We start from the raw sequence: 23,796 nt of genomic DNA, 5'->3' as shown, positions 1-23,796 counted from the left end.
AGGGTTATGGTCAAGAACTGCTACTTAGTTGTGTATCAATATTTGTTTATTTACTATATGTATAGCAACTTCTTGTTATTATGTAAAATTATTAAATTTACACATGAAAAACCTATACAGGGTGGCCATTTGAAAACGAAACAGAGCCTATTTTGGGTCCCTCAGAATACTCAGAACCAAGAGTTCCATTGCAGAATTGACATAGATACCTACGGGTATTTAAAAAAAAACAACAGAAAGTACGGCTCACAATGTAGGAGAACAAAATTTTTTGTATTTATTTAACTGCTAAATATACAAGCATTTTTTTTCATAAAAAATGTTGACATGTTTTTGTAACTTTTATTAGCCCCTGTATCGACTAGGCAAATAGTAACGATTTAAAACTTTAGGGTTATAATCCACATAAAAATACCTTCAAAATAAGGTATCACTCGACCCCCCGTTCCATTTAAAATTTTGGGGGCCCTTGTCACCCCCGCTAGGGCTTTGCCCTCAGGGGGGCGAAACTAGCAAAAAAATGTTTCCCGCTTGAATCAAAAATTGACGGGTCCGAGGATTTTTTCGATTTTTTCGAGCGGAACCTTGAGCAAAAGATTAGGAATAGGTTTGAGATATTGTTTTGGAAAACAAAGCATGTTGCAAGTTGCCTATTACCTGAATTCTATAGGAAATATTTGAATTTCTTACGGTTTTGCTTATAATGTCAAATGACATTATGGTTGGTTGAATAAATCGTAAACAAGGTGTGCTTATGGGTTTTTTTATTTTTATTAAAATTGTTAAAAATACACTCATAGTCTTATTTATTAGAAGCTAAAATTCTAATAAATAAGACTATGGGTGGAAGGTATGTTTCAGTAAAAATACTAAAACATATTTCTAAAGAACTTATTTTGTAAAATTTCAACATCACTTTTTAATGTAATTTTTTTAACGTTTTTATTGTTAAATTGACATGTTTTTTATTGAAATTTATTAAATTTCCCATTTTTGCAATAAGAAATCTATTATATGACTAAATACACCGGCTCGGCCAAAAAAAATCTTGATATCACTGAAATGATAATAAAAAGTCTAAATCTTATACTAAGAAGAGACCTGCGGTATATTACATTATTGTCCCCCCCCCTCACGCAAACGGAGAAAACGAAAAAGCATTCTCGTCTCTTTTTAATGTAATACTTTGCCTATTAATTTCTGTTGCATTTTAATCCATGGATATTTTGGCATGCAAGGAAGTAATTTGCCAGACATGTATAATATTATATAATAATATAATCTAGTAAGTCTATGGAACACGATGTCTAACTTTCAGGAGATTTCACAGCAACCATTGACTATGTGCTTATATAATTTATTAAGAAGTGTGACTGCGTGTTTTATTAACCGGTTATCGTGAGGCAATGAGCTCCAGGGAAACAAAGCTTAAACTTGACTCAAATTTAAGCCAAGAAGTTAGTTGTGCTTCTATTTGAGATTCAGTAAGCTAACCGGATGTTAATGTTAATAGCTTTTGCCAATGAACAAAAATAATTTAGAGTGTTAAAAATATTCCTTAATTTTAGGATTTAGATTATATTAATATACAGGCAATAGTAATTCCACCATTTGCTTCACCTGATATCGAAAAACCACATTCGCCGAAGCAGGATAGAGATTACGGATACCCTTTGGACTCAAAATTGGAAGTAGGTTATTTCTGAATTTGAAAAATACTTATTAAATTTTTCATTTTAATTAATTTAGTATACCCATTGAAATGCAAAAAATAACAAATTTTTTTAAGTAATAATCTTATTGGATTTTAAGTACTAATCTTATTTATTCATGGTGAAATATAATATTGCAATGCTGCAAAATTAAGTTGTACCAGAAATTAGAGAAACTCTACCAAATAATTATTTTCGAACTATATTGTATCAATAAAATGGTTGCTGTGCTTATGGAAGTGCAACTATTTTTATTCCATATATTTAGAGATAAACCAACCTCGTTCGCCGACCTGCTGCTGAAATTTGCGCATCTCACTTTTATTTATGGGGTTACATAAAAAACAAAATTTACAAATTTGAATCCCTCAATAACAACGAGAAGTTCTGAAGAGCAGGGTATGCGAGACGGCGTAACTCATATTAACGGAAACACAATTTATTGGATTATTAAATCCGCAATAACAAAATTTGAAAATACAGCGAGGTAAATCGGCGGTTAATAATGAAGAATACTTTATTTTCATAAACATTAAATTTTGTGTTTTTCAATTAAATTACTTGTTTTACTATGTTGCTTGTTGGTTATTATTTTTATTATTAAACATAGTTGAAAATAGATAGTTCTAAAGTTCTAATGTGTAATTATACAATGTTGATAATTTATTATATGATTATTCTTTCTACGTTTTTAACCACGATTTAAATCTTTTTATATTATCTATGATAAAAAGTTAACAGGCACTTAATGTCATCTATTTAAAAAAAAACATAGTTAATCATCGTTTAAAAATGTGTAATGTTGGCAATAAAACTTGAGCACAAAACCTCGTTCTTTTATTTAACTGTTTTCCTCTCTAATAGTTTTCGATATATCAATACATTGATTACTAATTTTGAACACATGGTATAAGGATAAAAAAATCAGTAGATCTTTTAAATCTGATATCAGACGAAACTCAAATTAAAAAAAAAATTAGCAGCATAATAATGGATGCTCTTGCTTTTCTCTTAAAGGTTTGGGTAACTGTTAATCAGTAAATAATAGTTTTAATTAAATATATTAGATCTAAGTATAATTTTTAATACTGTTGCCTTTTATATACTTTTAATAGTGCGACATACAAAACTACTATGTGGATATATTATAGTAAATAAATATTTGAATCTGAATAGTATCTGGTTGCATAAATAGCGGACTGACTTACGTTTAACGCCAAGTATACTTATGCTTTTGGGTTGAACTTTTCAGAATACACAAAGGGACCGTTATTTGAAATTCATGTAAATGCTAGAAATCGCGAATATATTGTTATTTCATGTTCGTCATGGTTTGTCAAATATTGACACTCTAAAGAGTGATTGACTTCGCCGCACTTTTAAAATCATTGATAGATGTTGGCAAGGGGATTGATTAATCTCTCGTTTTTGTGTCCTCAAGATTTTTCGGTATTCTTTTGTATATAGTTTTTACCATAATAGGACTTAAAAATATAAAATAAATAAAAAAATATTGAATTTTGTTCTAGCCATTTGCTCATTCTAGAAAAAATATTTATTATATAATGCTATATTAATTCCACTATTTTATATGATTTCTCTAAAATATTTATAATAGACAAACTGAACAAAATGTAAACCATGATATGCCTATCTATAATGAATTTGACTGAAAATAAGAAGGAACTATTTTCATAAAAAAGTTACCATACTTGAAAAGTGAACGACTGTATCATGTAGAGGAATAAAGGCATTGTGCAAAGCGTTTTTTAATGGTCGCTTTGATTTAGGTTATCTATAGTGTTACATCATCTATCTTAATTTCAGGTCCCCCTTGAACACAATTCACAGCTAACTGCATCTATTTACGGGATAATTGTACGTAATCGAAATTGAGTCATTCAATTTGAAAGCATAATAAACAACACACAATTTTATTTAATTTTTTTTAGTCAATTTGAAATATTGAAGATGAAATCTCTTGTAGCCCTGTCAGATTATACCTTCTCACTGACCCTTTAAATATTCATTTACATACAGGATACAAATTTGAATAATTGCAATGCAAAAATTATGAGTTTGAAAAATACGGTTTGAAATAACTATCATTGAGAGGTTGGAAGAACTGCAAATACCACTATTTTTGTAAAGGAATGACTCACTTACTAAGCGACTTCTATGCTATCCTTTAAATATTAAATGACACTATGAACTATGAACCTTTATAACAGTTATTTCAAAATGCGATCCGCATTTGTTCAACTCTCATATCCTATGAGGGATTCGCATTTAACATTCTCAAATTAACACCGTAAATGTAGTGATGGTTAACGTAAAAATTAGCCGTCAAAAGTAGTCTCAGATAACCCGCATGGATTATCTAGAAAAAGCGACTGCAGACAAACCGCATGGATGTTGAGTATATTTTCTAATTAAATTGAATTATTATAACCTACACTAATGTAATGCGTATCCTAGTTCAAAACTACGTCATTAACTGTAGACTTAAATGCAATTAATCAAACTATATGCCGAATAAAGTACCATATAAATAAATGCAAGAAAATCCAATAATAGAGCCAATTATTTTAATTTCTGCCAAGTTTTATAATTCGTTATTTGTATTGTTTGTCTTGGCAGATTACAACTTTGCGGACTTGTCTGATAAAGGGTGTGTTGATCTAATTGCAAGATCTCTGGTGAGTCAAATAGCCCATTCATTGATTTTTATAGAAATTATAGCTCTGCTGAAATTTTTCTATGCTTTTTGCAAAAACCCCATAAACTACTCTTTCGCATTTAAACCAAAAAAAATTAACAGTATAGTATAGTTTTTTACTGAAAAATAATATGGTTAATTTTTAATGAAACTACAATATATATAAAGGCAAGTTGCTTATAAATTAAATCTCCCTTGATGCGTAATGCACTTTTCGATAATGTCAATTGTACAGTATAACTTTTTGTAACAGTATTATAAGTTCTTCTAAATTCTTACAAATATTATTTATGAATATTGAAGAGTAGAGGTCGCAATATAGAGGCTTGTGGTGCACCTGAAGAAGCTATTATTTTGCTTAATCTGTGTCCAGTGTATTCAACATATTGAGGATGCTTAGTAAGATAGGAAGAGATAAGAGCAGTTAAACGGGATGAACTCATATTTAATAATAATTTTATTAATTTCCTTTTATTTTGGAAAACGCTTTAAACGAAAAATTGAAATGCAGGTGATAATAGTATAATCATCTAGTTATTTTAATCTGAATAACAACTATATAGTTTTAAAAACATGAGTAGTTTAAAAAAAGTTTGTGAAAATCTTTACGCATTTTTGACATACTAGAATAATTTACCACACCATAGATTATACTACTTTCATAATATTTTTAAAGTTAATCATAATCGTACATAAGTGACATTAGTCAACTCTATTTTATATTAATAAATAGATTAAATAAAATTATGCAAACGATTTTCTTAACTGATGCATTTAATAACATATGTAAAAAGATTTAAAGCATAAACGAACCAATCATATCTACTAAATACCTGCATTTAGTATACCGTTGAATAAACGCTCTGTATATAGTTTGGATATTGGAAGGACTGCATTACTTTATAATGTTTTGCTGTTGTTTAAAGTTGGACTGATATTCATTTGTATGAATATACGAAAGATACCCAAAATATTTCTGAGAAAATATAAAATGCCGTAAGTGTTTATATATTTTATTTCCACAGAAAAAGTGTGTAGGACAAATGCAAAAAATGATTCACAAGGATTGTATAATAAAATAGTATAAATCAGAGATCACATTGATGGCGGTCCGCTCGAACACTAATAAATTGTCACAAGATATCACTATTTTGGGGTCAAACTACATTTATTGTGCGTAGCCCTAGTCCAATTAGGGTCTTTACAGGGCGCTCTTAAAAATTGTAGTATTCAACATGGTATTTTTTAAAAGATTCTATTAGTTCCACTATTAAAATAATATTCTTGTCAATAAAGAAAAAACATTTTTTGATATGCATTTTTTTCTTAAAATGTTTTTTGATATGCATTACGAAACAATTATAGTTTAGAATATACTTTTTATACCAAATCATAAAAGCAATGACTGCGCATAAATCTAAAAAATAGTGTTTTAAAGTCACCCTGTATAAATTATCCCTGCCAAAGTCATATTTTGCAACGTGCAGTCTTCGATATACCAGCTACAAATTGCCGGTTATTCGAAAGTCTTTTCTAAAATGTAATCTAAAACTCTGTCTAACTGTAAAACACATATTTATGTAAAGTAATAGGACCACAGTACATTGATAAAAACACTTTTTTCTTTACAAACTTTTTTTTGTTATAAAAAGCCACAGAAAACCATGGTGCTTGTATAATTTGTACCAATCATTCCATTATATCTTATTGTCAAATTTCAATAAATTAGTCATTCAGTTCTGAATATTTTTCTACTTGACTATGTATCCAGTCGATATATTTGGGCACATAAGCGTAAACACCTGGTAAGTGAGGGTGTGCACATTTTATACCCCAACTTACTATACCTCCAACGAACCAGCTATCTGAATTTTTATGTTCCCTGCATAATAAAGGACCTCCTGAGTCACCCTAAATAAATAAAAAATTAAATGTAGTATATACTGCCTACTTGCATCGAAATTTTACATCAAAACTATTGACGCCAAGGTTCAAAGTATTTTCAGATTTTTTGGCAGTTTTAAGGCATTATGAAAATAATTATTACTTATAGTTTATAATTATATTTGATTTATAGTTTATCCACTCACATTTTGTAAAAATCATTTATAAGAACATAGGGGTCTAAAAACCCCTTACTTTTCACCGTGCTTTAAATATCCAACCTGTACGATGTAGAACAGTAATTTTTTTATTGAGAGATCTATTGGCTTACTTAAGCTATAAACTTATTAATGCCAGTTTTAAAAAAATGCAATGAATTGGGTCACCTAACCGGTGTATACTTGGGTTACCGAACAGATTGAGTGATCACGTGATCGTTCTGCGCCGAAGGTATGGCCTAGAGCCTCGATAGGGTTCATGACTTGGGGTTTTATTTAATTTTATTAGTCGAGGGGCTTTAGATCGTTTTGGTTGAATTTTCTGCTATTCGAATATTTGAATCTTCGCAATATTGAAAAGTTGAGATTCTGTATATTTTTTTGTTAATTTGTTAATTTGTTTGTTAACAAATAATGGCTGACGCGCTACCTACGCCTCCATTGTCACCCCCCAAGAAAAGAGTACGAAAACATTTGACCATTGCTGAAAAGGAAGTGATTATGAACAAATATAAAACATGTGATAACGAGCATCCAGCATACAACAAAGTGCAAAAAGTCCAGTTTACAGCAGAAGCAGCAGGTAATAATTATTTTTAATATACAGTGTGTCCCAGGATGAGCGAATTTATACGTGAAAATGACAAATGTTGTGGTTAAAATTTGACCGTTTGGCATCCAGCCCTGCTTGATTAAAAAATAAAATTTAGCATATTATTATTTTTTTTAAATCAAGCTTGCCTTGATACGAACATTTTTTAAATTTTATAAGTAGGTAAAGTGGAGGGTAAAGTAGTAATTCTAGGCAAGATATAAAAAAAGTTTATAAGAAAAGGTTGTTTAGATTGCAAAATTATGCCCGAATACCGCATTTCATAACCATAGACCTACTTTAATTTTTACGTTTTGTGTACCAATGAATTTTTTTATTCATATTTAATTATTAGAGATTGAAATTTGTAAAAATCAAAGTAGGCCTATGGTTATGAAATTCGGTATTCGGGCATAATTTTGCATTCTAAACAACTTTTTCTTATAAACTTTTATATTAACATAACGTTGCATAACCAAATACTTAAAAGGGATTATTATATCATTACCTGGCACAACCTCAAAATCGGTTTGGACCCATTTTACAGGCGACCGTATTATATTTTAAAAAAAGCTGCTTACAAAGCAAAGCTGTACGGTAAAATAATTTAAAATAAGTAGGCATAATTCTGCTCGTCTAAATCTGCCAAGGTTGCATCGATGGGCGGGCCTATATTTCGCGCACATCATTTACTCCATCTGTTCGGTAATCCGACTATAGTATCTTTTAGGTAAACAACCGACTTATAGTATCTTTTAGGTAAACAAAATTAATAATTTTGTCTTATTTTATGTGGACATTCCCTTAGTGTGAACATATGTATAACTTTAAAGGTTTTCAAAATAAATATTACTATGCATAAAAAAAATTAAAAGTTGAAACACTAGAGAGCGTTTAGAGAATTAATTTAATTCAAGAGGAATGATATTAGAAATTAAATTCCATTAAAAAAACTCAATTGATGATGAGGCTCTCTACTAAAGATATCTTGTATTTTAATTGCTGAATTTAGATTTTCTTCAAATTTTTGATGTAGAAAATATGTTTACCTTATATCACAGAGGGCAATGTTTATATAATTGTTTTTATGTTTATAATGGTCTGTAAATTCGAATGTAACTGTAACGAAAAATATAGTATGACGTCAGGGCCAACTGTCAAACACAGTAACCCTTTTAATGATACAAATTCTTTAGGATCAAGAAGCAAGTAAGTTTTTTACATAAAATAATTTTTAAAAGAATAATAACAATGTCTTTTCTTATTCTTTTCTAGACTTTTTAACATTATTTATAAAAATATAACTCGGATAGTGAGTAACCATAATCAAATTTCATAAAGCGCCAAACCAATATTAGCCAAATATAAGTTTTTCTTATGAACTGCTACAACAACTAGTAAGATATTTAACTAAGTAAAAATTTGATTAACACTTTACAACTGCCATTAAATTTAATGCACTGATAGCCCAGAGTAGAATATCTTCGACCGTAAAAGCGTCAAACTTGGTAATGAATAGAGTAATTTGCGGTAGTCCAAAATTAATTCCGTAAACCGATAGCAAATGAAATCTAAGATGCATAATATTTGAAGCTTTTCTCAATAGTATTACTTACTTGGAAATATAGGACGACTCAAAAATACATATTTTAATATTAACCTCATTTTATAATCAAATGACCTGTATTCAAATTCTGATTCCCTTTTTTTCTTCTTTTGATTATTCTTTATTTCTTCTGCATCACGATCCATTTAGAAGCAAATGGTAAAGGTAAATGAAGATGGTTTAAAGTTTGGAATATCTACATCTAATTAGTTTATTAACATGGTAATAGCCTTGCTGATATTTCTGGCTGTAATTAGATTTTTATATAAATATATGCCAGGAATATTTTTTTAAAAATTAAATGAAAAAATAGTTAATCCTTTTTAGAGCCAATGAATATGTTATGTTTGAATGATGAATTAAAAAAATATATATTAACGAGGAGTTTTTCTTTAATACTTACCATTCTTAAAGTTTTTGATATTTGAAATTCTGATATTTTACTTCTTTAAATTTTCATACGTTAATACTCCCAAATAACTACGATGCATTTTTGTGTTTTAAAAAAATTAATATTCGCTAGTGTTTCTAAAATGAATTCAGATGTATTTAATTTCGATATTTCCCAAATAATTTTCGTCATTTTCATTTAATCCTCTTTTAATACCTTTATCCCCTAGATTATTTTGATGTAAGTATCGGATAAAGTTAGAGAAACTTTGTAAATCATTAATCATTAATTCATATATATTTTAAATTAATTGGTAAATAAAGTTTAATTGAAACACAGGTAAAATATAATATTTACATTTAATTTCTAATACAATCCTATTTATATTATTAAAATAACGAAAATGAAGATTTTTTCTCTTGACAAAATTAGGCCAACTTAATATTTTTTCTAAATTAAACTATACACAGAGCTACAAAAATCAATATTTTTTCAAGTACTTATTACGCCCAATGACTTCATCGCATCTTTTCGGCATTCAAGGACCAGATTGTTTATTACATCTTCATCGCAAGTTCACGCTAAACGGACTTTTTAAAACAAATGATAAGCATTATGTATTTGTAATCGACGAACATGTTTTTTTACTATTTCCCATAGATTTTCTAAGGGATTTAGTCTGGCGCTTGCGGCGGCCACTTTAAAACATTAATTTTTTGCTTAGTAAACCACTCTTTTACAATTTTAGCAGTGTGTTTTAGGTCGCTGTCATGTTGGAATCTGAATTTTAGGGGCATTTCCCATTCCACATAAGGCAGCATTATGTTTTCCAATATATTTACATATTCGAACCTGTCTATTATGTCCTTAATTCTGTAAATAGGACCTATTCCATAAGCCAAAAAGCAGCCTCACACCATGATATAACCGCCACCATGTTTTACAATAGTAAAAACATTTGTTTTTACAAATTGTCTTTAGTCATTTGAAAATATAAGAAATTTAAAATCACCAGAAAAAAGTACCTTTTTCAAATCGTGGGTGGTCTAGTTTTGATGAAACCTAGCAAATAAAATTCTTGTGTCCCTATTTTTCTTATATAAGAAAGATGTTTTGGCTGGTTTTCTCGCTGGTCATCCGAAATCCACTAACCGCGTTGAATAGTCTTGAAGACACGATTACGTTACCAACTGCGGCTAAAATCTGGGCTAGGATTCTAAAATCACGACTCGATCTCGATACGATCACGACTTCGAATTCGATCGCGACTCGGTCGTGACGAGAAGGGTGATTCTAAATTTCAATCGTCGGCTAAATTCGTTTTATTCGATTTGATTTAGGTTTCTTGGTATATATTTCTTATTTTCCCTAATATTTGACAGATGGAAACGTCAATTGTCTTTTCTATTGATAAACGCCTTCGTGTTTTTTTTATTTAAATATATGCCTATATTATTTCTTCAAAATTAAAAAATGTCGTTTAAAACCACCACAATCCATTGGAAAATAAAAATTGAATTCATGGAAAATCACAAAAACTTGTTGTGTTCATTCACTTTTGGTTTTAATATGGCAACATGGGTGCAATCAATAGGACTTATAACACCAGGGAAATTGGATCTCTCTATAAATGTTAATTTATTAATTTATCTCATCTCTTATATCTGAAAAATGATTGAATCGGTCAGCAAGGTGATTGTCAATAATTTCAGTAATTTTATGGATCCAACGACTTGTAGTCGTTTCGCTAATTCCAAATTTAAAACCTTGTCCAATGCTTCTTCGGTAACAATATGTGGCATAAAATCTTGAGATACTAAAACTGCCCATTCAATGGTAATTCTATCTTCTATTCTTCTGCCTCTATTATTAACAGAAGGTTGTGGAAAATAGGGTCGAATTAAATCTATTAGCCATTGTGTATAAGAAAGCTTCTTGATATACTAATGAAAACCTGGTATGACTATTGGTAAACAATAAATGAAACAAATACGTTTAAAAAAGTATACTGTCACATTATGTACGTATTAAAAAAGGAAGAAGCTATATCGTCTGGTGTATACGATATACCCAAGCGTGTCGTCGACAAATCGTTAAAAGCTAGGGAATCTGCAAGACACTCACGACTGAAAATTTTATTTAGAATCAGCCATATCGAGTAATCGTGTCGAATCGTGATTTTAGAATCCCAGTACTGAGTCGAAGACATTCCTGCGTCATTTATACTAAGGCGTTTAATTCGCCTGTCCAAGTTATTCGTAGTTGACCACTACGTTTAAAGGTCGTAACCCTACCTCGGATTCGGTAATTTTTATAGTAACTCCAAATGTAGTTGATATCCATACTACCAACATAATGCTTTGTTTTAGGTCCAGCGAATAATGCACGCCAGGCGGCTCATTTTTAATAAGAACCTCACAACTGCACCGTTTTTAATACAATACTAAAACTAGTTTGTTTTTAAGTTGCTCCAATTTTGCCGCAGTTGTTTTTATGATCCTTTTTTATTTCGACTTTGAAGCACAAGAAAAACTGTAACAGTAAACAAACAACACATTTATAAAACATTCAGTAGGGAATTCAATACAAACAATTTATGCAAAGATTTTAAAAGTTGCCTTAATTTTGTCCGATACTGTACGTATATAATGTGTTAGAGAAAATGTAATATATGTAAATACTAGAAAAATATACTGTCGAAATATACCGTCTAATTAAGTATATTACAATTTACATTAGAAAAATGTTTAAGAATAAATAGTCTAGAGTTTTGTGTGACTTCAGCTGGATCTCAGTGGTTTTCATAATTTATAAAGCATAAAGATAATGTATAATTTATAAGCTTGACTCTAATGGTTCTTGCGGCCCTAACAGCTTCTCACAAGGTTTAGAGATTTTCGTTTGTAAGAGATAATATACGTATAATTTTAGATTTTGAATTATGTATATTATATAAATAATGTGTTTTAAATAATGTGCTTTTATAGAACTCAAAATAGCAATATACAGGATTTCCGGAAATTACGCGTTAATAAACTAATAGATACAGGGTGTTAAAGAAAATATTTTTCAGGGAAATTTTGATATAAATGTTCTTTCACTGCTCCATTGAAATGGGGTGGGCGGCGTCTTGTAGCAGCGACATTTCACAACTTATTTGAAGAGAAATATAATCTAGTAGATTGAGCAACTCATTTCTTAAAAAGTTTAAGTAGACCTCTCCATTTAGCATTTGCGGGAAAAAATGTGGCCCTATTAAATGATCGTCGACAATACCGGCCACGCATTGAGGGAAAATTTATTCTCAAAATTTTCATCGCACCAATAATGTTCATTATGAAGGCTTAATAAACCATTATGTCCAAAGCCAGCCTCATAGGTGAAGAGAATACAACGTGTGAAATTTTGATTGCGATTATAAAGGTTTCTAATGGTCCTACAAAAATTAAGTCGAGCCACTAGATTTTTAGGGTTTAAAGATTGAACCTTTTGATAATGAAAGGAATGTAGGAGTTGCTTTTGTAAAATTTCATGAACTGCACTTTTCGGAATATTTTCCTGAGTTGCAATTGATCTTACGCTAAGAGTAGGGTTATCCTCAATCTCATTTAAAACACGAAGTTCCGTTCTTTGAGTTCTTTAAGTTCGAGTTTCTAGTCAAATTTTCCTAGTCTCTGATGGATAGTGCTAAAAATTTGCGATCGTGGTACTCTTCTATTCGGAAATGATTCTCTGTACAAACGTTGTGCTGTTACCGTATTTTCCCCAGCTGCACCATAATAATAATGCATGCCGCGGAGTTCTGCGTTGGAATACAAATTATTATTATTATTATTCATCTTATTTTCCATCTTAATGATTTTAAAATGATTAAAATTGCAGATAATATTATCTGTCAAAATTTATAATACAATATTATAGTTCATTTCCATGGAAACTAAAGCGTTTCGTTTCAAGGCTTGCTTTGTCAATTCTGAAAATCAAAATTTCTAATCTTACGTACATAAATGTTTGAAGTCGTTATTCTCGGAAACTTTTAATTCTACGATGATGCAACAAGAGCACCTTTTTAAAAGATATTTTGATGCTCTTTACTAATTTGACATCAATTTTGACACCAAATTTATAAAAAGATTAAAACAAAAAAGCTCTAAAGTCATTTTCCTAAGGTGAAGGACAGCTTAAGCCTTTTGTCATTGACGACTAGCGTCAAATTAATACGACGAATACAAAAACACACTAGTAACAGGCATGCAAAATTTGGCGAAAATCAGTACACTAGAAAAAACGTATTAAAAAAACTAAGAAATTTTTTTTTTAACATCCTGTATCTTCCTTTATTTTGAGTTTTCGAAAAAATTGTATAGAAGTAAGTAATTTCCGGACACCCTGCATATTCAAAAAATTTTCGTCAAAAACATATATGTCCTTTGGTGTGACACTCAACTTACGAGACAGTTTTAACACTAACCAAAATTCTTTCTTTTTACTCTCGACACGTGTTTTACTAACGATGTTAGCATCTTCGGGATAAGATTAAAACTGCTTAATTAAAGTTTTAATCTTCTTTTAAAGATCTTAGCGAAACACGTGTCGAGAGTAAAAATAAAGAGTTTTGGTTAGTGGTAAAACTGTCTCGTAATTTGAATTATATTAGACTTATTGCTATGAATTTGTATAAACCATTATATGAATTGTAAGTTAAGCGTAGGCTTATATATTAAATTAAAAGCCAAATAGAAAACAAAGAGTTATGAATTATGCATTAGTGAAAGTTGTATAAACCTAGCATTAGATTCTACATATCTCAGGGTCATCCTGTATATGTAGTGCATCATTTTAGCTTTAGCTATAGGATTTTAGGCAATATGAAGTACAATGCAGCGTAGTTTAAGTACGTTTATCAATTAAAATTTTGGTTGCACTGGAGTATAAACTACACTTGAAAATGTTAATTGATTTGGTTATATTACAAAAAAAGAGAAATAAAGTAATCAACAAATATAACAAAACTTCTAGAAAAAAATCGTTAAATAAATAAAATCGTCAGTAATTAAAATCATTCTAAGTAATATTATAAAATTGACCTACTATTTGTTTAAGATTTGTTAAGAGATACTGTACATCTCTTATTTAATTTTGAGTTTTCAATTAAAAAAGATTACGTACCCGATGAAATAAATAAAATCACTAAAATTCTCTAGAGATGTGGTCGTATAAAATACATCAAATACTTTTGAATGATGTTACGTCTTAGGCATCTTAGAAATTAAGCCTCAAGGGCTGTAATAACTGCCAAGCGTTAGGATAAAATATGCGAAATTACATAAATTTACTTTGTTGGAAATTGCATTTTACATTTTGTAAAGAGAAATGTCTGGGCTAGATGTATAGATAAATTCCAAAATAAAGATGTGAAAAAATATTATTTAATAAATGTTATCATCAATATCGTTTAAAGGAAGAAAGAAATCAATATTGAAATACATGTACCGACCGCGGAATTTCAAAAGAGCTTTATAAACTACTTTTTGCTAGCTTACCTGGCATGCATCCTTACCACCCTCCTTGTAGCCCGCACATATCATTCCATCTGTTACGTTCAGTTCCCGATGCTCCAGCCAGACATTGCACAAATTTCGGTCTAGAACTGGCACTTCGACCTCATTTATTTCCGGTTCGTATTCTGACCCTGGAAATTGCCAGACCTAGATTCTTTTTATACATAACAGGTAAGGTTATAACACAAGGACATATATTATTACGGTAGACGCAAAATAGACATTGTTAGTTAATATATGGCTTAGTTACTCCGATTTATGTAAAATAATTTCTATAATAATATGTATTTTGATAAACAAAATGAATTGCAATAAAAAATTTGATGTATCAAAGAGTATATACTAAATAATAATAACTTCACATCTATACTCTATATAAATCTAGTGTGATAACATGAGAAAGAAATGAAATATCGTATCCATTTTAGTTATGTATTAAATAAAATTAAATAATAAAGTGCCAACCCCGGTAGCACCGTGGGCATGTGTCCGTAAAATTTCGCGCGCGAATGGCATATTAATGATGTTTTGTTTTCCCTAACCTAGATTGCAGATTTTATTTACTTTGGTTCCTGAATGATTTAATTATCACCTATAATTATTACTTATATCGATTTTGCAACTATTTGAGTGCTCACAGCAATCATAGTGTTTAGTGTTGACTCCGTTTTCTATAGTATTCACAACAATTTACTGTTTGACTTTCAATTTCTAGTAAAGTTTCTTTCCAGTGATTTCTTTACTGTATAATTTCTTTTTTAGTGGCTGCAGTATCTGCTTACGATAATTATGGTAAGATATATTTTTTATTCTAATCAGAATTACTATGTATTTTGCAATCAACAAAATGCAATCTGCGAAGTCTGTGAGAAGGAATTTTGAAGCACATCGACGAGAAGCAGACATCCCAAAATTTGTTGGCCAGAAATACAAGAAACAGATTATACATATGTCCAATGTGTAACAACAATACCCATACATTTTCTTATTTTAATAGTTTAAACAAACATTTTCTTGATATTCACGATATAACTATTAAACAATCATTTTTAAATTTAAGAATGGAGAAGAACATATATTTTACAATTATAACAGGAGCGACATCAGAGGTTGTAAAAACTCTTTGTTATCAGACATATTTGTATATTTTGTTGTTTACTTTTAGGATTCAATAGCTCATGTATAATAAGAAATGTTTAGTCTGGGAGAAGCATACGCATTTAGGGAACATGCCCCTCGAGGATTTTAGTTAAGGTTTTAAAGAATGGTAATATATTGCATTAATTTTTATATTCCTCGACTAATTTTAATCATTCAGTTGATGTGATATTTTTTGAAACACATGTAGGACATGTAGACGAGTGAAGAACAAAAAGATTATATAAGGATGAAGAAAATATCGTTGTTGGACAATTGACTGCAGGTATGACAAATGGATGAATAATTCAAGATGCTAGAAAAATTCAGAATGATCCAATAGAAAGGCTTGCTAACAAGAGGTGACCTGGCATATTTGATAAGGAAATATAATGTTAACAAGAAAAAAGATGGTGATGATATGAAATTAGAGTTTGGGGTTTTTTAATAACGATGTAAATATACGTAAATAATAAAAGTGCTCATGCATATGGGGGGTGATCCATCAATGAAAGACTTTATTTTAATTTTTCCACATAAAAATACTTGCATCTTTTTAAAAATTCCATTTTCAAATTAATGTTTATAAAGTAAATGTTTTGCAATATATGTATATATATATATATATATATATATATATATATATATATATATATATATATATATATATATATATATATATTATATATATGCTTACGATAATTATGGTAAGATATATTTTTTATTCTAATCAGAATTACTATGTATTTTGCAATCAACAAAATGCAATCTGCGAAGTCTGTGAGAAGGAATTTTGAAGCACATCGACGAGAAGCAGACATCCCAAAATTTGTTGGCCAGAAATACAAGAAACATATATATATATATATATATATATATATATTTTTTTTTTTAATTTTTTAATGTTATCTTCCTGGATTTGAAACTGGGATACCATTTTGCATTCAATATATCACCTTAACTGAACTTGATAAACTAACTTGAACTTAACTAACCTGATCTAAATGAAAAAGAAAAGGAAGTTTCTGTAATTATGAGCAACCAATTGCAAAAAAGTTAGGACTGACTGTAATATTCTGGAAAGGCAACGCAAAGTGATGGCCGACTGCAAAAAGGCAAATAAGTCCGCAAATACAATAAAGGCATTAGATGCATTACAAAAATTTATAAATCCAATGATGCCAACTCTAAATTCTCTTAAAGAGCTTTCAGGCGTTATAACTTAAGATATTAAGTTATGAGTTGCATATTTTAGAATTTGCATTAAAAACATGTGGACATGTAATGAGATTTTTGATAAAAATATTATTTAAAATAATTTCAGTGACAACTATTAAAAAAAAATTAAAGGTATATGCTTAGATATATTCTTAGCAGCGATGTTATACCAGTTAGATTAAATAGATGTTTTATGTAAACTAGTATTTAAAAATGAAAGAATATTTACATTTGCAAAGAGGACTTGAAAAAATATAATACTGATATTTGAGATTTATTAGAAAATAGTACCAGCTGATTCATAAACATTGAAAAGCTACACAATTTATGTTACAGATTAGAATTTAGTCATAATTAACATAATAATATAATTGACTAATTTATACAATGTATTTTATTATCAGAAAATAAAGGAAAAATCATTTAAGGGATTAATGGACAATTGATAGGATATAAATTGAAAATAGGAGCCTTTCACAAAGCTCCGCAATCAGCACAATCCTCTTAAATATTCATGTGCGAAAAATATTTTTACTGATGAACTATGAAAAAAAATCATTGAAAAATGAATATTGCAGACCAAATAACTAAATTCTGTATAGTTTAATTTTTTTTTAAGTTTTAAATTTAATACTTTAAGTTATAATTGTCACGGCCGTACTTTATTTAAATCTATTCGCGTAATAAGTTTTAAATATTAAAGAAAGTACTTAAATAAACACTCAACTTTTAATAAATATGCGGACGTAAGTTATAAAGTAAAAAAGAAACTCAAAGGAAAATAAACAAAAAAAATTAATTTTATTTTCTATCAGGAGCTTAAACTAATCCTGGCATGAAGCATGAGGTGAATGCAAGGCCAACATTAATAGCCGAGACAGGATTTATGGATTTAGAATTTAGAAGGAGCTGGCTTCCGTGAAAATTGCCCACTATATAGATTATATTATGCCAATTATTGGACACATTAGTGGTAGTAAAGTATTATGTTTGACGCGAGCTTTTGACCGTAATTATGAAAAAAAAGTTTAACTGTCGAAACATAGATGTAGATTAAAGTAAAATGATGCAACGTTTTAATATACAGAAAACTATTGATAGGAGTAAATTAGTAAATAAATATGAATACTAGTTTTTATACTGGGATAGCATATATAGAAAATACAAGGGGGCTGCGTGTCGGAAAAGCCACGTTGTCATACATAGTGTTATATATTTTTGAAAAGGAAAAATAAAGCGGATTTTTCTATTTAAAAATATGCAGATATATTTTAAAAATACACATTTCAACAAAATGTATGTGTAAGTTGCTTTTGATACGAAACACAATTTCATACTACATCCCGACCGATCTCGCAAAATTGCCACTTCCTATTGCTAAACTTCCTATCTTTCCAACCGCGCCTACTGTCTCTATATTAAGAGTTGGTCAAGGTTACGAACGACCGCATTTACTTCATCTACTGTGGTTGATTTGCCGCTTACCATTCCGTTAATTTCGACCGTTTTAAGCTTTATTTTCTCTGGGCTGTATCTGATTCCTTTCTTTACTTTCTTCACCAACCTTAGCGTTTTTACACTTTGCTTCCCGAACTTGGATCTCTTCATTGCACCGCTCCTCTTTTTGCACTGGACAGTATTGAATTTGACCGCATATAGGGTTTAATAACTAAATCTTCGAACTTTCAATGCTTTTATTTTTAAATTTAATAAGACGTTTCGGTTGGTGTATATCTCCAACCATTATCATGTATTTCGACACTAGGCTGGTTGAGAATTCCTTGATTTTGCAACCGAAACGTCTTGTTACATTTAAAAATAAAGGCATTGGAAGTTCGAAGATTTGGTTATTACTACTGTACCAATGTTTACCACTTTCAAAACTATATTGGATAACAGGTACCGACCCGGAACCAGCAAGGCACTATTCAAAGGCTTAGAAAAATCAAGGATTAAATTAACCAAGGAAGAAGAGCACATCTACTTCCTACGAGGTGCGAGAGACAACAATGTCATACCGATGGGTTTTCGTTTAAAATCCACGATGACGGGAATAAGGTCATTGGGCATTACAGAGCGCGCCAGTAAGGAGCTGTAACGCACTCAACTGGGATACCATCGTTGGAGAAAGGCACATCTGGCAAACGACTGTAAACAACGCTTTCAAGAAATCAAAGAATTTACTCAAGATGAAGACTATGAACTGACCAAGATAGACTATACTTGTCAAAAGTTGAGAAATAATTTAAAAGCTAAATGCCAGTCGAAACTGCAATTAAATACACAAACAACCGCGAGATGAATGGCTTACCGTCTAATGTAAAAACCATAATCAATATATCAAAGAGGACCCTTTTCGAAGCCGAGAATGAAGTTCTAAGCAAAGGACTTAATTTTGCCATCTCTTCGAAACCATTGATTTTGGACGTCGTCACTTCAGTAGAGACCATCAACCTTCCCCGTGCAGAAGCCGACGAACTTCGCTATAAGGTAAGGAGCACGCTGGACTAACTGACGAAGCAACCACCAAAATGAATATCGCCCGAGCAGGACAGACCGTAGTCAGAGACCTAAAAACGGACACCGACATTAAGGTCCTTCCGGCGAACAAGGGCAACGAAACAGTCATAATGGACGTGGATATTTATAGCAGCAAAGTTGAAGAGATCTTAAACAAAGGTGAATACCGCCTGATTACTAAATATCTTACACGAACAGTAGACGGAAGAGTCTGCAGGGCACTCAAGCATTATTCAGCTCATATTTCGGATGCACTGCAGACCAAAATCACTCCACACCACAGCAAACTACCACACTCCTATGGACTTCCCAAAATACATAAGGAACAGATGCCGTTACGATCTATCACCAGCCCCAGGAATTCGTCAATTTCCGAACTTTCTAGGTATTATTGAACATCATTAGACCACTGCAAGGAAACACGGAATCGTTCGTCCAAAACTCAATTCACTTCGTCAAACTACTTCAGGCCATCAACATCGGGTCCGGCCCGATGACAACTTAATAAGCTTTGATGTTGAGAGTCTGTATAGGCCCATCGAGGAATCCTTGAACACCATCAACGAAAGGCTTAGGAAGAGCATGACTCTCGCTGAACGCACTGGAATACCACTTGAGGGAGTGATGGGATTTTTGGAAGTTTGTCTTTGTAATTGCCACTTTTAAGTCAGGTTTTACGTCTAGGACGAGGGACACCCAATGGGTTCCCCGCTATTTCCAGTCGTAGACAACATTTACATGGGGTGATTTAAGGAGCACACTATAAGAACATCACATTCTAAATTCAAGATGTAGCTTCGATGCGTAGATCAAAAATCCATCATCTGGGACAAAAGTGACGCATAGATGATCTACACTTCATCGGCCAAAGCAAAAATTATATGTAAGGAACAACAATGAAAAAAAGAAAAATTTCTTAAACCAACGTACGTTGCGCAAAATCAAGGAATCTTCAGCCAGCCCATTGTCGAATTCTCCACATCTGGAGACCTTAACTGTTCGATATAATGCATTGCATGCATGATGAAGTGTTTCACATGACTACGCACATCATTAATATAAAAGCCCGTAGAATAGTAGTTGTTGTTAGTTTACACCAGGGGTATGAAGGTTGCATATGGCGGGACGGAATAGTCTACCGCCCAAGATAGCCGATTGATTCTGATTGATTAATTTTTGACATATATTAAATATGACAATAATGACATTTTAACTGTCGTATTTGACGATTGTCTTTTTCATGTTCCCTTTGGATAGAAAACAATCCAAGCCTCATGATTCTCTTTCATTTTAAAGTAATTTAATAGCTTTTTGTAGTTTTTTTGTGATTTTCCGGTGTCATGGTTTAATAAATTATTGTATGTGCTAACATCCAATCATTGTGCAACTACATGGAGCAGAGCACAGGTTAATTTCAATTTTGACATATAAGTGTTTGTGTGACATATCTAATTATGTTGAGGTGCATTTTGGATATATTATTATTTTCCAGGGTATAATTATCGATTCAATTCGATTTTAGACATATCTATGTCATTCTTCTCAATTTACCATTTTTTTACAATTCAATTTTAATTCGTGGACCTCCACCGGGAAAATGTCAAGTATTTCTATTTCCTTGTCTTCATTTAGGTTAAGATATTCGTGCAAATATCCTTTATGCACTAGTTTGTATATTAGTAACTGCCCAAACAGTCACAGAAATCATAGATATTTTAAATTGAATTCATCCTTACAAAAATCTTGGAGGGAGATCTGTTATGTAAGTTCTACTCAAAATGTCACCATAATAAAAAGGTCACTATATAAAATTGAAATGCAAACTGAGCATAATTACTCAAAGGCCCCTAATGAAAAAAAAGCATTTAATGAAAAACCAGCTATTTGCAACATATTCCCAAAGTGTGTCTTAAGATGTATTCATTGATGTTGCTCAAATTGAGAAAGAACATCTTTACTCAGTTAATAAAGAAGGTCTAAGTTCAATTCAATTTTTAAGAACAAAAATCCTCAAAAAATACGGTTGCAAATCTTACAAGTTCTAATTCACCAAACATCTTTTAGACCTTGCACTGTGAATCTGGATAGTACTTCGATATCCTCCATGATTTCTCCAGTTTGAAAACTAAAACAGGCCAAGACAAATACTCTTTTCTTCTTTAGAATAAATGAGGCTCTTGCCAAAGCAGGACTGTCTAAATTATTGATAAGAAAGAGGGTAAAGAGAGTAGCAAACATAAATTTGTAAAGAACTGGCAAACTACAATAAAAGCAGTAATGCTTCTATGTCTCAATTGAAAACTTGTTTGGGCAAATTAGCAACATGGTATATGCAATTCAAATCCTGTTTACAATTTGTTGGAGCATTAAAAGCATTGGTGATAAATAACTAGTTCACCTATTTCAAAAAACTCTGATCAACAGTATATTCCTTACGTCAAAATAATGTGATTGAGGTCAACTTGCTTTATCCTAACTTTAATAGTAACTGAAATAACTTAAAGTATTATTTGATTTATCGTTTTTTTCTCATAGGTCCTGAACCAATTGATATACTGACATGAAATGTAAAAATTGTAAATTCTGTAAATATTTTAAAAACTAATGAGGATCTTCTTTTTAAAATACGGCAGTCATTTGTTAAACGTATTTCAAATGCCTTGAAGTTAATGGTAGGCATTTTAAAAAGTTGTTATAGTAGCGTTATTTGTATGTTTTTTTGATTAATATTGTTTTTGGTATATTTGTTTGAAAATAAAATATAAGGAATAAATAAATATCATTTACTTTGGTTATGATGTAAGAGTTAACAAAAAAGTCGTAATATTTTTTTTTTATTTAGTAACTATTCTATTTTTAAATAAATAATCTTAAATGTTAAGAAAAAAAATGAATAATAAATGATTTTAAATCTTATAATCATTTATTTAATCTTATAATCATATATTAAAGTAAAATATTTAAAAGACAATTTAGTTTTGTTTCTTTTTTTATTTAAAATTTGCTCCCATACCTATGGTGCCAATTTATAATTCTTGGTAAGTATCTATATCTAACTATCTTTAAAGCCCAGACTTAAATGTCCTAAAGAAGCAATATCTTGAGAACCAAATTTAAATCAAATAATATTTTACTTGATGTGTTAATTCTTGAATAAAGTCATGAGGGATGTTCGAGATGCAATAATAATATTTATTTGTCTTTCCTAACTTCCAAAATATATTTAACAATTAATAAAACGTGGGTATTTTTAACCTGATAAGCGTATTGTTAATTTTAAAATAAAATAAAATTTTATTTAAATATATCTCTCATCACTGTTCAGTTAACGCATTAACTTCTGTAATTCTGGAAATGACTTCAAATTTAAATATCGCACAATAGATCAGGCTTAAATTTTCCGCCACACGCCACCCAAGATGAGGCCTTGTCAACAATGTCAATAAAGCTGTCAATAGAATTTCTGTCTGTTTATCAGATAACTTTATGTTGGTTATCGTTCGATAATTAACTACAAACTTTACTAACAACCTTGACGATTGGAAACGTTTTAAAAAATTTGTAAACGCCAGGAATGCTATTACAATACCAGTGATGTTTATTATAAGATTAAGTATGACATATTTTTTTTCTTCTTTAATTTTTTCTTGCTCTAATATGTCTTTGTCTTTCACAATTCGATTTCATTTATAAAATCGAGGATAATTAAAAATTAAAAACAAAACAGTTTCGTAATAAAAGAATATCTTTCACTTTTTTTATTTATTGCCATTTAGCCCTGCAAAAATACATATTTCAATAATTTTTACTAGGATTAAAATATATTTTGTCCTGATAGTGTAGTCTTAAGACGTTAGCTTTCTAAATGCAAAATAAATATTCTCAGATGCTAAAAAAATCAATTTTTTGGAAACTTATATCTATTTAAATAACCAATTAGTATTGTTGATAGTAAGCGTAATAGTATATGTTACCTAATTTAAATTTTTACATTTAATCACACATATGAAATTTTTTTCTAGATCCATTACTATTTGATTTTATGTATTTTTGCAAGACTTTTGCTATAACTTATATTACTGAGTAATATTTTAATTAGATGTATTTCTGTGCCGTAGAGTATTGTATTTTCATGCTGAATATGAATTGATTTGATTAAATAAAAAAAAACAAAACTACCAAAATCACAATACCCATTTAAAAAAACATTCCATAAAATATATAGAAACTTATTTCAC

General features: G+C 30.3%; 1 protein-coding gene across 2 annotated transcripts in view; it reads right to left on the bottom strand.

The window, feature by feature from the left end:
* Positions 1-5,257: 5,257 nt before the first annotated feature.
* LOC126748925 (atrial natriuretic peptide-converting enzyme) overlaps positions 5,258-23,796 on the bottom strand; it is a 126,769-nt gene continuing 108,230 nt past the window's right edge. Inside the window, exons 14-15 of one of the 2 annotated variants that reach the window (XM_050458467.1) lie at positions 14,666-14,814; positions 5,258-6,342 (exon numbers count right to left, since the gene is read on the bottom strand). In XM_050458467.1, the coding sequence (XP_050314424.1) occupies positions 6,157-6,342; positions 14,666-14,814 (335 nt within the window). In that variant the 3' untranslated portion in view covers positions 5,258-6,156. The remainder of the gene's footprint in view (positions 6,343-14,665; positions 14,815-23,796) is intronic. The other variant, XM_050458468.1, reaches the window with a different exon arrangement.

The sequence above is a fragment of the Anthonomus grandis genome, chromosome 22 (assembly GCF_022605725.1).
Source record: "Anthonomus grandis grandis chromosome 22, icAntGran1.3, whole genome shotgun sequence".
NCBI lineage: Eukaryota > Metazoa > Arthropoda > Insecta > Coleoptera > Curculionidae > Anthonomus > Anthonomus grandis.
This window is presented reverse-complemented; position numbering and strand designations above follow the sequence as displayed.